Raw genomic sequence first — 17,283 nt, 5'->3', positions numbered from 1 at the left:
GTATCATCCAAAACTAATGTAAAGTATCAAATAACAGAAGAATAAGTCATTATTACATTTTAACAGAAGTGTAGATAGAACATGTTAAAAGAGAAAGTACGCAGATATTAACAGTAAATGAACAAGTAGATTAATAATTCATTTTCTACCACTTGTCCTTAATAATGTTGACAAAATTATACAATTCAAAATTATACAATATGTTACTGCATATGTCAGCAGACTAATTAGGTGCCTTTGTTTGTTTACTTATTAGTAAAAGACAACTTGTCTAGAATGTCAACTATTTTAATTAAGTACGTAACTGCAATAAGAAACATATGTTTAATGTACCCTAAGAATTTTTTGTTAAAATAAAGCCATTAATGCAATTTTTTTTGGTCCTATTTGGTACCGAAAACTACCGAAAAGTATCAAAATAATTTTAGTACCGATACCGGTACTAACATATTGGTATCATTACAACACTATTAAGAACGTATGAACAACAGTCCTCTTTTGTTCCTGGACCACTGTCTCGAGATCAATCTTTTACAATAAAGCAAAATGCAAAACATAAACGCAAAAGACAAAAAAACACCAACAGATCCAAAAAATAATCATCTCTATAATATCACCTTTCTGCAGAACAGAACTCTGCTTCCGTGTCCCTCGCTGACACTCACGTCTCAGGCTGGCCGCTACAAACGAACCCTGCCCACTCTGCAACTTGCCTTGTCCGCTTGCAGCTGTTGTGGCGTAGCTCACCGTAATAACCCGTATATCACTCGAAAGCACATATTCCAACCATTGGAATACTCTCTATAGTTCAAGACTTATGGTCATTTGAAAAATGCACAGTACATCATATTGGTGGCTACAGTATCGATGGTAAAGGTTTAAAAATAATCATTTGGAGACGTCCGGCGGGCAGTGTTGAAAAACTTAACAGACCCTTATTTGCCCATGCCTGCTGTACGACATTCTGACTATCAATTTGCATTTGTATGCAAATATTGGGGTATTTTCTTAAGCCCATTTTATTTATGGGAGCAAATAGTGACCTGCGATTACTCACAGTTTAAGAGTGTGATTAATCTGATTTTAAAAAAAAATCACTTGACAGCCCTACTCTTAACATTTAAATGTTACAAGTTCAGGACAAAAACACCTCTAAAGATGCAAAAAAATATTGTTGCCTTGCTAGCCAAAACCTTGAAAGACCTCGGTTCAGTTTTCTAATCTTTGCTACACTTGTTTCAAAAGGAGGAGCAGACTGGAATTCGAAAACAGTAAGACTCTAAGGCAAAGAGTTTATCGACTTTGTGTATTGAAGGCTGAATCCACAAAAGTTAAAGGACGCCAATGTACGTATTATTTTCGTGTCTCCCCATGTCTAGCATTAAAAGATTACAGTTGGTACAAAATGCGGCTGCTAGACTTTTGACAAGAACAAGAAAGTTTGATCATATTACGCCTATACTGGCTCACCTGCACTGGCTTCCTGTGCACTTAAGATGTGACTTTAAGGTTTTACTACTTACCTATAAAATACTACACGGTCTAGCTCCATCCTATCTTGCTGATTGTATTGTACCATATGTCCCGGCAAGAAATCTGCGTTCAAAGAACTCCAGCTTATTAGTGATTCCCAGAGCCCGAAAAAAGTCTGCCCGCTATAGAGCGTTTTCTATTGGGGCTCCAGTACTCTGGAATGCCCTCCCAGTAACCGTTCGAGATGCTACCTCAGTAGAAGCATTTAAGTCCCATCTTAAAACTCATTTGTATACTCTAGCCTTTAAATAGACCCCCTTTTAGACCAGTCGATCTGCCGCTTCTTTTCTTTTCTTCTCTGCCCCCCTCTCCCTCGTGGGTGCAGGGGTGATGGGGATGGGGGGGCACAGGTTCGGTGGCCATGGATGAAGTGCTGGCTGTCCAGAGTCAGGACCTGGGGTTGACTGCTCGCCTGTGCATCGGTTGGGGCCATCTCTGCGCTGCTGACCTGTCTACGGTCTTGATGGTCCCCTGCTGGCCCCACTACGGAATGGACTCTTAATATTATGTTAGATCCACTATGGACTAGACTTTCACAATATTATGCTAGATCCACTCGACGTCCATTGCGGTGGTCGCCCTAGAGGGGGGGGGTGGGGGTTGGTGGGGGACTTGGGGGTCACCCACATCTGCGGTCCTCTGCCGTTTTTCCTTGCCCTGATTTGAACTGGGGATGTCGTTGTGGCTTGTGCAGCCCTTTGAAACACTTGCGATTTAGGGCTATATAAATAAACATTGAATATTCTTCTTTTTCGAATTCCATATGCAAAACAATGCAATGTAGGTGGACATATACTAAACCCGTAAAATCAAATTAAGGAAAAAAAATAAAATACGTTTATATTGACAAAAGTATTTGTTATTAGTATTTTTTGTAGTCACCTAACATCACGTCCGGCTCATTAATGCGCGACTCGAAGTGATGATCAAACGAGCGTCTGTGGTCAAAGCGTTATGGGCACCATTTAGCCTTTCTCGAAATAAAATGCCTTGTGCGCGTGCGGAGGTAGTTCAAACCAATGAAATCGCAAAAAAAGATATAAGTTTCTTTAAAGTATCTCGGGAGGTAATCAAGAAGGACGAGAAATATGACTCTCAAATAGCACTCCAGTCCAAGAGAGCAGAGTCAAGGAACACATGAGTTTGCGGTGATCTCTTCGTCAAAAGTTGGTTTGATATGCCTTTGACGTTTAGTATTTCTCATTGTAACTTGGGTAATTTTATGTAACTACCGTATTTTTCGGACTATAAGTCACAGTTTTTTTTCATAGTTTGGCTGGGAGTGCGACTTATACTCAGGAGCGACTTATGTGTGAAATTATTAACACATTTCCGTAAAATATCAAATAATATTATTTAGCTCATTCACGTAAGAGACTCCACGTATAAGATTTCATGGGATTTAGCGATTAGGAGTGACAGATTGTTTGGTAAACGTATAGCATGTTCTACATCAGGGGTCGGGGACCTTTTTGGCTGAGATAGCCATGAAAGCCAAATATTTTAAAACGTATTTCCGTGAGAGCCATATCATATTTTTTAACAGTGAATACAACTAAATGCGTGCATTTTTTAAGTAAAACCAACATTTTTAGAGTATAATAAATATGGCTGCGAATCTTTGGGTGTCCCACGATTTGATTTATATATCGATTCTTCGAGTCACGATTCGATAATATATCGATTTTTTCGATTCGACGCGATCCTCGATTTAAAAACGATATTTTTCCGATTCAAAACGATTCTGTATTCATTCAATACATAGTATTTCAGCAGGATCTACCCCAGTTTGCTGACATGCTAGCAGAGTAGTAGATTTAAAAAAAAAAAAAAAAAGTTTAATTATAAAGGACAATGTTTTATCAACTGAATGCAATTCCAAAAACATGCACATGGGGATAGGTTGATTGGCAACACTAAATTGGCCCTATTGTGTGAATGTGAGTGTGAATGTTGTCTGTCTGTCTGTGTTGGCCCTGCGATGAGGTGGCGACTTGTCCAGGGTGTACCCCGCCTTCCGCCCGATTGTAGCTGAGATAGGCGCCAGCACCCCCCGCAACCCCGAAAGGGAATAAGCGGTAGAAAATGGATGGATGGATGGATGCAATAATGTAAATTTGTTTTAACTATTAAACGAACCAAAAATATGACTTATTTTATCTTTGTGAAAACATTGGACTTATGAGATGCGATGCAAGTGTAAGCCACTGTGACACTATTGTTCTTTTGTTTTTTATAAATGTCTAATGATAATGTCAATGAGAGATTTTTAATCACTGCTATGCTGAAATTATAACTAATATTGATACTGTTGTTGATAATATTCATTTTTGTTTCACTACTTTTGGTTTGTTCTGTGTCGTGTTTGTGTCTTCTCAATTGCTCTGTTTATTGCAGTTCTGAGTGTTGCTGGGTCAGGTTTGGTTTTGGAATTGGATTGCATTGTTATGGTATTGTTGTGTAGTGGTTTGTTAGATTGATAAAAAAAAAAAAAAATCTATTTTTTTAAAAATGAGAATCGATTCTGAATCGCACAACGTATTCGAATCAATTTTTCCCCACACCCCTAATAATGAGTCTCTAATTCTTTTTAATAACATTGTTATTTCTTGAACAGGTGCGGTAGAAAACGGATGGATGAATTAAAATGCATGAGAATGTTTTATATTTTGAACGTTATTTTTAACATCGTGATTACCAGCGGAATTATTAATTACTTATTGTGTTAAGCAATGTCAGCTAAGATTTATCTCAGAGGCAGATGCAGTCATCAAAAGAGCCACATCTGGCTCTAGAGCCATAGGTTCCCTACCCCAGTTCTACATGTTATAGTTATTTGAATGACTCTTACCATAATATGTTACGTTAACATACCAGGCACCTTCTCGGTTGGTTATTTATGCGTCATATAACGTACACTTATTCAGCCTGTTGTTCACTATTCTTTATTTATTTTAAATTGCCTTTCAAATGTCTATTCTTGGTGTTGGGTTTTATCAAAAAAAATTCCCCCAAAAATGCGACTTATACTCCAGTGAGACTTATATATGTTTTTCCCCTTCTAGATTATGCATTTTCGGCAAGTACGACTTATACTCCGGAGCGACTTATACTCCGAAAAATGCGGTAATTGAGAGACTGACTGAATGAACATGTACAGCCGGCCCCAGCTGACGGCTCGTATCACACATATCGCTCAATAATCTAAATAAAACATTCACCAGTTCCCTTCTTCCATAAGTCCCACACATTGGGTATAGTATTTTGCCCGAGGACACAACGGCAGTGACTAGGATGGTGGAAGCGAGAATCGAACATGGAATCCTCAAGTTGCGAGCATGGCTTTTCTACCAACTGATCCACGACCCCCCCAAAGAAGTTGTAGGTCTCCATGCATTTCCAGGCTTCCATCTGTTTTGTGGTGTAGAATGATGTCTGGAGCACCAGATAGTTTGAGATGTCTGGGAACTCCACCAATGGCTAATCTTTGAGAACACTTCCCAAATCTATTTTGATCATGGTTAGGGATTGATTCCATGGCAAAGTTATTTTTTCCTTGGATCTGCTTTTAGCGGTATGGTCTAGGCCCCTTGGGTACTCAGATAGTTTGCACACTGCTTACTTCACAGGAGCCATGTTGGTTTGGATTACCACCACTTTGTTCACTTCAGTGAAACAATCACATGACTGAATACAAGCATTAGGGTGACAGCTTATAACACTCAACACCACCGTTTCATTCATCAGACTATACCTTTTTACTCGTAACATTTTCTTTGTTAAATCCTTTCATTTTACTTTTTAAAAGTACAGCTTTAATCTTCCTTTGTACTTTCGAGGTTCTGATCGTGCTTAATTCTATAATTGAAATATGCTGCGCGCCAGGAAAAAACACGGTACGGGCAGCAAATTGGGTCCGACTTTGCACACCGCTTCTCTAACTTTGTCACACATCACTTGAAATCAAAGGATGAACGTTGTAGAGTTTGGTAATACATGTTCTTTACAATTTATTTGATAGAATTTTCTATTCAGCTCTATAGCCTTGGGGAAACCGTAGCAATTAAAGGTTTTTTTTTACTCCAGAATGTCTGCTGTCTTCCAACAGTCTGACCCTCAAAGATATTATTTCTATTTCCGTTATTTCCTGTTGTAAAATGTTTAAATCCAGGGATGAATAGTCGTCTCGGAATGAGTTGTGAATTAAATTATATTTATATAGCGCTTTTCTTAAGTGACTCAAAGCAGAGTGGTTCAGTTGCTATGGCGATGAATGTATTCATTTTACAGGCGGGATTTGAGTGAAGGTTGCCTGTATAAATCCATCCATCCATTTTTTTCCCGCTTCTCCCTTTTGGGGTCGATAGTGCCTATCTCAGCTGCATTCGGGTGGTAGGCGAGTTACACCCTGGACAAGTCGCCACCTCATCGCAGGGCCAACACAGATAGACAGACAACATTCACACTCACATTCACACACTAGAGCCAATTTAGTGCTGCCAATCAACCTATCCCCAAGTGCATGTCTTTGGAAGTGGGAGGAAGCCGGAGTACAGGGAGGACATGCAAACTCCACACAGAAAGATCCCGAGCCCGGGATTGAACCCAGAACTGCTCAGGACCTTCGCATTGTGAGGCAGATGCACTAACCCCTCTCCTACCGTACTGCCCGCCTGTATAAATATCAATTAACATAGTGAAACCCAATGTCTAAGTTACATTTAAACCAGTGTGGGTGGCACTGGGAGCAGGTGGGTAAAGTGTCTTGCCAAAGGACACAAGGGCAAGGACTAGGATGGTGGAAGTGGGTATCGAACCGGTAACCCTCAAGTTGCTGGCACAGCCACTCTACCAACCGAGCTATATCGACCGAGTGGTGTTCAATCATCCCTCCATCCATTTCCTACGGCTTATTCCCTTTTGGGGTCGCGGCGGGTGCTGGCGCCTATCTCAGCTACAATCGGGCGGAAGGGGGGTGCACCCCGGACAAGTCGCCACCTCATTGCAGGGCCAACACAGATAGACAGACAACATTCACACTCACATTCACACACTAGGGCCAATTTAGTGTTGCCAATCAACCTATCCCCAGGTGCATGTCTTTGGAAGTGGGAGGAAGCCGGAGTACCCGGAGGGAACCCACGCAGTCATGGGGAGAACATGCAAACTCCACACAGAAAGATCCCAAGCCCGGGATTGAACCCAAGACTGCTCAGGACCTTCGTATTGTGAGGCAGATGCACTAACCCCTCTTCCACCGTGCTGCCCGCCAGTATAAATATCAATACTGAATTGATCCACTTATTGAGGAAAACTTGGGTATTTTTGAAGTGAAGTGAATTATATTTATATAGCGCTTTTCTCCAGTGACTAAAAGCGCTTAACATAGTGAAACCCAATATCTAAGTTACATTTAAACCAGTGTGGGTGGCACTGCGAGCGGGTGGGTAAAGTGTTTTGCCCAAGGACACAACGGCTGGAACTAGGTTGGTGGAAGTGGGGATCGAACCGGCAACCCTCAAGTTGCTAGCACGGCCACTCAACCAACCGAGCTATATCGCCCGAGTTGTGCTCAATCAATGATCTAAGTTTGAAAAAAACAAAAACAAAAAAAAAATTGGCTTTCAGACGCAAAATAAAATGTGACCATATCTCTTTCAAAAATGATTGCTGTCTGACAAGATCCACCCTTTGAAAAGAAAAAATAATCCTGTTTATATCTAAGTCAGTGGTTCTTAACCAGGGTTCGATCGAACCCTAGGGGTTTGATGAGTCGGCCTCAGGGGTTTAGTGGAGCCTCCACCGCTGAGGTCAAGACATGGCCAACTCATCGTGTAAATAAAAACTTCTCCCCGTCGGTGTATTATGGATACCCCCAAACAATGTTCTCTCTAATTTTCCCTCAGATTTGCAGGTGTGTAATTTGTTGTGAGTTCATGCGCTGTTTGTGTTGTTCTTTGAACAAGGTGATGTTCCTTTTGTGCACCAAAAAAAAATCATAACTTTGAAAAAAAAAAAGTTTCATTTTTCACTAAAGAAGGGTTCGGTGAAGGCGCATATAAAACCGGTGGGGTTCGGTACCTCCAACAAGGTTAAAGGGAAACATTATCACCAGACCTATGTAAGCGTCAATATATACCTTGATGGTGCAGAAAAAAGGCCATATATTTTTTTAACCGATTTCCGAACTCTAAATGGGTGAATTTTGGCGAATTAAACGCCTTTCTGTTTATCTCTCTGGAGGTGATGACATCAGAATGTGACGTCTCTGAGGTAATACAGCCGCCATTTTCATTTTCAACACATTGTAAACATTGGGTCTCAGCTCTGGTATTTTCCGTTTTTTCGACTATTTTTTGGAAGCTTGGAGACATCATGCCTCGTCGGTGTGTTGTCGGAGGGTGTAACAACACTAATAGGGAGGGTTTCAAGTTGCACCACTGGCCCGAAGATGCAAAAGTGTCTGCCGCCAGACCCCATTGAATGTACCAAAGTGTCTCCACATTTTACCGGCGATGACAGACATGGCACAGAGATGTATGGATAACCTGCAGATGCATTTGCAACGATAAAGTCAACAAAATCACAAAGGTGAGTTTTGTTGATGTTGACTTATGTGCTAATCAGACATATTTGGTCGCGGCGTGAATGCCAGCTAATCGATGCTAACAAGCTACGCTAATCGATGCTAACATGCTATTTACCGGCGGTGCTAAAGCAGACATGGCACAGAGATGTATGGATAACCTGCAGATGCATTTGCAACTATATTACGTTTCCCTCCACCCAGATTTAATGCGAAAAAAACACTTATCAATCGACGGATTTAATTTGCTCCAGTGTCACAAGATGCGAAAGTCCTGATCGTTTGGTCCGCACATTTTACCGGCGATGCTAACGCAGCTATTCGGCCATGCTATGGCTATGAATAGCGTCAATAGCTATTCGCTCAATAGCTTCAGTTTCCTCTTCAATACTTTCATACTCCAACCATCTGTTTCAATACATGTGTAATTTGTTGAATCGCTTAAGCCGCTGAAATCCGAGTCTGAATCCGAGCTAATGTCGCTATATCTTGCTGTGGTATTCCCATTGTTTGTTTGAATTGGCAGAACTGTATGATGAATAGTCGCATCGCAAATAGCGAAAATCAAGCACTTTAAAGCTTTTTTTAGGGATATTCAAAGACCGGTAAAATTTTTAAAAATAATTCAAAAAATATAACAAGCCACTGGGAACTGATTTTTATTGTTTTTAACCCTTTTGAAATTGTGATAATGTTCCCCTTTAAGAACCACTGATCTAAGTGCATTGAGCTGCAGTGCCTTGTTGAAACAGGTTTGAACTGTGTGCGCGTGTGTCGTACGGACTCACCTTTTAGCCACTTGGAGTCATGTTTAACAGTGCGCAGAGTCGGGCTGTCTCCAAGGCTACGATAGATGACCGCATCAATGGCCAGAAAGTCAGTGACCGTGGCCGAGTACAGCTTACCATCTGGAGAGAGGGGACGCAGAGATGGATAGAGAGAATGAAACAAATGAGAAAAAAATGGATGGGGGGGAAAAAAACATCAACAAGACTGTGAAGTGACATACAACTAACAACCTTTGCACTCTCTTCAACCTGTTGCACATTTGTAATCCCCTCACTAGCTACTTGAAAGTGAACACACACACACACATTTACAGACACCTCAGCACCCACATGACCCCCCCGGTCCACCTCATCTACAACCGCAGTGGAAACTCAAACTACATAATTGAAAGGGTGGCTGGGATAGGAGCCCTCTCCATTACTCAGAGCTTCCAGCTCGCTGCTACGCATTAGCCGGTCAAGCTGGGCCGCCTCTGCTGGAAGCTCACAGGGACAGCTCATCAATAGCACCATTAATCAGTTGGCGGCCAACATGAACAAGGGAGCGAATGTCTTTTGCAGCCTGCGGGTCAGGCTGCATCCGAGGAATTGCAGAGCAATGGGACGAAAACTCATCGACGGGGACTGGGGAGATGTATCCATTTGTGACTTATTCACAAATATGGATTTTCACACCATGGAAATGTCGAAGACATTGACGGAAGACAACAATTTAAGCTCTCCTAAACTGTCCTGATGGGGCTTTCATGATATCGGATGATTTTAGAGGGCCTTTTAGGCGGAAAAATATATTTTAGCTCTGTGGAAAAACGTGGAGATGGGCGAACACACTTCCACACCGCTAAAAATATCTTGTGGGGTACCTCAGGGATCAATGCTCGGACCAAAATTGTTCAATCTCTATATAAATGACATTTGTAAAGTTACAAAGGACTTAAAGTTAGTATTATTTGCAGATGATACAACTGTGTTTTGTTCAGGAGAGCACACACAGAAGCTAAAACAATAATAACAGAAGAAATGAACAAATAGAAAAGATGGTTTGACAAAAACAGACTCCGTAAAACCAAAACAATGCTATTCAATTACAGTAGAAGGGAAAATCAAACACAAAAATACAGAGTAAATGTTGAAAGGGTAAAAAAAACACTTTTTGTTGTGAAGATCGATGATAAATGAATTGGAAATCTCATGTAAAAAATATACAAATATATCAAATATATTTTATATTATAAAAATATAATATACAACAAGACACATCAATAATGAATAAAGCAACACATGTTCTAGACCAAAAATCACTAAATATTCTCTACCACTCACTTGTGTTACCATATCTGAGTTATTGTGTAGAAATATGGGGAAATAACTACAAATGTGTGCTTCATTCACTGTGTTACAAGATATAAGATCAATTAGAATCATACATAATGTTGGATATAGAGAACATACAAACCCTTTATTTATTGAATCACAATTATTGAAATTCAACAATTTGGTGCATTTGCAAACACCTAAAATTATGTACAAAGCAAACTATAACCTGCTACCCAAGAATGTACAACAATTTGTTCTCAAGAAAAGAGGAGAAATATAACCTTAGAGGAAAATCTAATTTAAAACATTTGTATGCTTGTACAACACTTAACACTTTTAGTATATCAGCATGTGGAATTAAATCATGGAACGGATTAACCGAAGAAATCAAACCGAGCACCGATACGATTCAGTTTAAGAGGCTGTTCAAATTACAAGTGTTCACAAAGTACACAGAACAAGAATTATGATGGACATCTTGAACCCTTTTTTTTCTTTTTTTGAGACAAAGATTATATATGTAATTAATATTTGTTTGCTTACTATGGTATATTATTTATTTATTGTATATTTGTTCACTGTATATTATTTATTTATTGTATATTTGTTCACTGTTCTGTTACAGAGAACATGGAAATTGGATACAATTGCTATGGTATGAAAAGGGGGTAAGATTAAATAAGCTCTACTTCTTCCTACTCCTTTTCGGAGGTGCTGTAATGAAACAACTGTAACTGTGTGATGCATTACATACACGTTTGAAATAAACTGAAACTAAACTGAACTGAACTAAATGACTTCCAATTATCTGCATCATAAGCCGCCTCGTACAAGCAGTTTTTTTTTACTATTTAGAAAACACAGAAAAGAGAAAGGCGTGTGTTCTAGTCTGACATAAGGAATGTGAAAAATGGGCTGCTTTCTTTCAGGAATATGAAAATGTTACTTAAAACTAACAATGTCAAGTTGGGAAAAATGTTATGATGGCGACAATTTGACTCTGGAAAAAACTGGCACAAAATAGATTGTGTTCAATTTTGGAGGTGTTACAGTAGTTTCCTGTCTTAACCATTTGTAATGTTTATATTGTTGTTACTCAGCCAGTGTTTGTGGGTCTGATGGACCCGTTGCAATAATACTGAACGCAAAATATTGAACAGATGTTTACCTTATCCCAATAAACATCTGTTCAGTATTTTAACAAAAAAGTGTTTGATTGTGAGGCATTAAAAGCCACAAAATGCAACGGGTTTATCAGACCCACAAACGCTGGCTGAGTAACAACAATATGAACGTTGCACGGAAAATTTCTCTGCCAGTTTCTGAATCCCACAGGGATTTTTCTTATGTGTTTCTACACCTGCGGTTACCACACAAGGTTGCAACATTGTTTGTCAACACTGTCTGCTCTCATTTTCTCACACATTTGACCCTCTGATGTTCTGTGTACCTACACTCTGTCCTCCTCCTGTCTAGGCTTGCTGTGTGTGTGTGTGTGTGTGTGTGTGTGTGTGTGTGTGTGTGTGTGTGTGTGTGTGTGTGTGTGTGTGGTACACAGAACAACAATTTCCACACTTCTATTGGACATCCGGACATGTTATATGTAATATAATAATCTCAGTTTGAAAAATGTATTAATTTTATCATTGTTCCTTTCCAAACCCCGTTTCCAAATGAGTTGGGAAATTAGAATACAATGATTTGCAAATCCTTTTCAACCCATATTCAATTGAATGCAGTACAAAGACAAGATATTTGATGTTCAAACTCCTAAACTTTTTTTTTTTTTGCAAATAATAATTAACTTAGAATTTCATGGCTGCAACATGTGCCAAAGTAGTTGGGAAAGGGCATGTTCACCACTGTGTTACATCACCCTTTCTTTTAACAACACTCAATAAACATTTGGGAACTGAGGAAACTAATTGTTGAAGCTTTGAAAGTGGAATTCTTTCCCATTCTTGTTTTATGTAAAACTTCAGTCGTTCAACTGTCCAAGATCTCTGCTGTCGTATTTTACGCTTCATAATGCGCCACACATTTTCGATGGGAGACAGGTCTGGACTGCAGGCGGGCCAGGAAAGTACCCGAAGCCACGCTGTTGTAACACGTGCTGAATGTGGCTTGGCATTGTCTTGCTGAAATAAGCAGGGGCATCCATGATAACATTGCTTGGATGACAACATATGTTGCTCCAAAACCTGTATGGACCTTTCAGCAGTAATGGCGCCTTTACAGATGTGTAAGTTACCCATGCCTTGGGCACTAATACACCCCCACACCCTCGAAGATGCTGGCTTTTGAACTTTGCGCCTATAACAATCCGAATGGTTAATTTCCTCTTTGTTCTGGAGGACACCACGGCCTCTGTTTCCAATGAAATGTGGACGCGTCAGCCCACAGAACACCTTTCCACTTTGCATCAGTCCATCTCAGGTGAGCTCAGGCCCAGCCAAGCTGCCGGCGTTTCAGGATATTGTTGATAAATGGCTTTGGCTTTGCATAGTAGAGTTTTAACTTGCACTTACAGATGTAGCGTCCAACTATAGTTACTGACAGTGGTTTTATGAAGTGTTCCTGAGCTCATGTGGTGATATCCTTTACACACCGATGTCGGTTTTTGATGCGGTACCGCCTGAGGGATCAAAAGTCCGTAATATCATCACTTACGAGTGATTTCTCCAGATTCTCTGAACTTTTTGATAATTTTACGGACCGTAGATGGTAAAATCCCTAAATTCCTTGCAATCGCTCGTTGAGAAACGTTGTTCTAAAACTGTTCGACAATTTGCTTACAAAGGGGTGTGCCTCGCCCCATCCTTGTTTGTGAATTACTTAGCATTTCATGGAAGCTGTTTTTATACCCAATCACCCGCCTGTTCCCAGTTAGCCTGCACACCTGTGGGATGTTCCATACAAGTGTTTGATGAGCATTCCTCAACTTTACCAGTATTTATTGCTACTTTTCCCAAGTTCTTTGTCACGTGTTGCTGGCATCAAATTCTAAAGTTAATGATTATTTGCACAAAAAAAAATGTGTATCAGTTTGAACATCAAATATGTTGTCTTTGTAGCATATTCAACTGAATATGGGTTGAAAATGATTTGCAAATCATTGTATTCTGTTTATATTTACATCTAACACAATTTCCCAACTCATATGGAAACGGGGTTTGTAATAAAATATAAAAACGGGGGTCCCACAGACCCGAACACCATACAAGGGTTAAACTTACCAGCAAAGAGAGCTACGTTAGCATGCTTGGCGTCATAAGGGCACCGGGCCATCCCGCTTATCTCCTCTCCGAGAGCTTCCAAGGTGTCCATCTGGGGGCATAAAACAAGGTAAAGGTCAACAAAGGGTTGAGACAATGGTGTTGTGAAAAACATGAGAGTCTGGAAATGGGATCCTCCTTGACGCGGAAGTACGTAGTGTTTGTGTAATCCTGTGCCCCACACACAAAAAAATAAAAAAATAAAGAAAAAAAACACCCTTTGGCGACGTAAGAAAAGCAGTGAACATTGTGGCAAAGAGGAATTCCTGGCCTTAAGTCTAAGTAAAATTGTTGCGGTATCCATGTGACTGAGCTACGTCGCCATTGCGCAGTATGTGGGAAGACCATTTTTATCCCCCACATTTTTCTTTCCACCATTTTCTACCCATTATCGTTTGACTGTAGCGCATTCAAGACGAGCTCTAACAGCTGCACAGAGAGGGCTTTAATCCATTTATTGCTACGCTGCTTTGTGAAAAGAAAATTCAACAAGACAAAAAAGCAGGTGCACTCAAAGGGAATTTTTCAAGCATACTACTTTTTGAATATTTGATTATAAAAGGACTCCGAAGTGAAAGCTTTGCCCAACCGAAGCTCTCACCCAGCAGGAACAGGGTTATTTCTTTTCACATAACATACGCTCTAGTTTACTGCAATGTTTCTGGTAAGTGATTGACAGTGGACCACGAGTGGATGAAAGGTCAGTATCATCCCGCCACGGGTCAACGTGTCTTCCTCAGCATGTGTCGTCTGCTTGAAAGCAGAAATATACACCAGACGTTGAGGTCAGGGAGGCTGCCGCTAACTCCCGCTCGTCCTCGCCGTCGGCTCTTGCACGTTCTCTCGCAACAAAGAGAAGCACACATTGCCGAGGCTGAGAAGCGCTAACGCCGCCTTTTCTGGTCTCTAAACGGGTCATTTCGTTGGTTATTTCTGTCTGGGCGGAATAACGTCTCTCATCTGCCCACTAGGAAGGTCGCACACGCAATGCTGCAGAAGGCTGTTGGAGAAATTGTTGAGGCTGATTGGGGCGAGGAAAATTCCAAGAGTCTCATACCTAAGACAGAGTTCGTAGTCCTTTTCCATGGCCAAATTCAAACACTTTTTAATTACTTTTAAGATTAATTTTCCAGTTTTTCAACTACCCTTTCAAAGGCAAAAAACAGTGTGAATCAATTCATAGCTTTGTTGTTTGAGGTCACCAAATGCTGTCCATAAGAAAAATACGGAAAATCTGCGAAAACCTAAGCCTAACATTCAACCAGCAGTTACAAACTCCGTTTCCATATGAGTTGGGAAATTGTATAAATATAAACGGAATACAATGATTTGCAAATCCTTTTCAACCCATATTCAGTTGAATGCACTACAAAGACAAGATATTTGCTGTTCAAACTCATAAACTTTTTTTTTTTTTGGCAAATAATAATTAACTTACAATTTCATGGCTGCAACATGTGCCAAAGTAGTTGGGAAAGGGCATGTTCACCACTGTGTTACATCACATTTATTTTAACAACACTCAATAAATGTTTGGGAACTGAGGAAACTAATTGTTGAAGCTTTGAACGTGGAATTCTTTCCCATTCTTGTTTTATGTAGAGCTTCAGTCATTCAACAGTCCAGGGTCTCCGCTGTCGTATTTTACTCTTCATAATGTGCCACGCATTTTCGATGGGAGACAGGTCTGGACTGCAGGCGGACCAGGAAAGAACCCGCACTCTTTTTTCACAAAGTCACGCTGTTGTAACACGTGCAGAATGTGGCTTGGTATTGTCTTGCTGAAATAAGCAGGGGCCTTCATGAAAAAGACGGCGCTTAGATGGCAACATATCTTGTTCCAAAACTTGTATGTACATTTCAGCATTAATGGTGCCTTCACAGATGTGTAAGTTACCTATGCCTTGGGCACTAGTGCACCCCCATACCCTCACAGATGCTGGCTTTTGAACTTTGCGTCGATAACAGTCTGGATGGTTCACTTCCCCTTTGGTCCGGATGACACAATGTCAAATATTTCCAAAAACAATATGAAATGTGGACTCGTCAGACCACAGAACACTTTTCCACTTTGCATCAGTCCATCTTAGATGATCTCGGGCCCAGAGAAGGCGGCGGTGTTTCTGGATGTTGTTGATAAATGGTTTTTGCTTTGCATAGTAAAGCTTTAACTTGCACTTACAGATGTAGCGACGAACTGTATTTAGTGACAGTGGTTTTCTGAAGTGTTCCTGAGCCCATGTGGTGATATCCTTTAGAGATTGATATCAGTTTTTGATACAGAGGGATCAAAGGTCACGGTCATTCAATGTTGGTTTCCGGCCATGCCGCTTACGTGGAGTGATTGATTTCTCCAGATTCTCTGAACCTTTTGAAGATATTATGGACCGTAGATGATGAAATCCCTAAATTTTTTGCAACTGCATTTAGAGAAACTTTGTTTTTAAACTGTTTGACTATTTGCTCATACAGTTGTGGACAAAGGGGTGTACCTCGCCCCATCCTTTCTTGTGAAAAACTGAGAATTTTTTGGGAAGCTGTTTTTATACCCAATCATGGCACCCACCTGTTCCCAATTAGCCTGCACACCTGTGGGATGTTCCAAATAAGTGTTTGATGAGCATTCCTCAACTTTATCACTATTTATTGCCACCTTTCCCAACTTCTTTGTCACGTGTTACTGGCATCAAATTATAAAGTTAATGATTATTTGCAACAACAAAAAAAAGTTTATCAGTTTGAACATCAAATATGTTGTCTTTGTAGCATATTCAACTGAATATGGGTTGAAAATGATTTGCAAATCATTGTATTCCGTTTATATTTACATCTAACACAATTTCCCAACTCATATGGGGCCTAGAAAATGAAGCAGTGTGACTATTCAATGTCATTTGTGTTTGCAAACGTGTCTCGATTTGTGTTGTTTTTCAAATTTATTGTCCTTTTTCTTACTTGCAGCACTCAAGGACATTGACAGCACAGATTGATTCACACCGTGTTTGTGCTTGTAAACTGCATAACGTGATATACCCTCAAAATTTCAATTTCACTCATTTAATAACAAAACTGTCCCACATTAAAATAAGGATAATAAATTAAAGGAAAATATTTTGTGTGTTTCACAACATCTCAGTCATCTTTAATTAAGCATATCTAGCCTTATAACATATATGCCAACTTTGAGACATCCGAATTCAGGAGATGTGGAGGGCGGAGCAGTGTTGGGGGGACGGGGTTTGGTGGTAGCGGGGGGTGTATATTATAGCGTCCCGGTAGAGTTAGTGCTGCAAGGGATTCCGGGTATTTGTTCTGTTGTGTTTATGTTGTGTTACGGTGGGCATGTTCTCCCAAAATGTGTTTGTCATTCTTGTTTGGTGTGGGTTTACAACATGGCGCATATTTGTAACAGGGTTAAAGTTGTTTATACGACCACCCTCAGTGTGACCTGTATGGCTGTTGACCAAGTATGCATTGCATTCACTTATGTGTGTATAAAATCTGCATATATTATGTGACTGGGCCGGCACGCTGTTTGTATGGAGGAAAAGCGGACGTGACGGCAGGTTGTAGAGGACGATAAAGGCAGTGCTTTAAGGCACGCCCCCAATATTGTTGTCCGGGCGAAAATCAGGAGAAATTCGGGAGAATGGTTGCCCCGGGAAATTTTCGGGAGGGGCACTGAAATTCGGGAAAATCGGGAGGGTTGGCAGGTATTCCTTTTAACTGTGGCTATGATAACGAATGAATTTTTAGTTGAGGTAAGTTCTTAACATTATAATTT

General features: G+C 40.3%; 1 protein-coding gene across 6 annotated transcripts in view; it reads right to left on the bottom strand.

The window, feature by feature from the left end:
- Window positions 1–17,283, bottom strand: part of sema6a (sema domain, transmembrane domain (TM), and cytoplasmic domain, (semaphorin) 6A) — a 328,543-nt gene that overhangs the window by 111,850 nt on the left and 199,410 nt on the right. For all 6 annotated transcript variants that reach the window (XM_061899543.1, XM_061899535.1, XM_061899550.1 and 3 more), the window contains exons 8-9: window positions 13,461–13,551; window positions 8,908–9,027 (exon numbers count right to left, since the gene is read on the bottom strand). In XM_061899543.1, coding sequence (XP_061755527.1) covers window positions 8,908–9,027; window positions 13,461–13,551 — 211 coding nt within the window. The remainder of the gene's footprint in view (window positions 1–8,907; window positions 9,028–13,460; window positions 13,552–17,283) is intronic.

Source organism: Nerophis ophidion, linkage group LG01 (assembly GCF_033978795.1).
Source record: "Nerophis ophidion isolate RoL-2023_Sa linkage group LG01, RoL_Noph_v1.0, whole genome shotgun sequence".
Lineage (NCBI taxonomy): Eukaryota > Metazoa > Chordata > Actinopteri > Syngnathiformes > Syngnathidae > Nerophis > Nerophis ophidion.
Note: the sequence above shows the minus strand (reverse complement) of the source record. Positions and strands in the feature narration are given on the sequence as shown.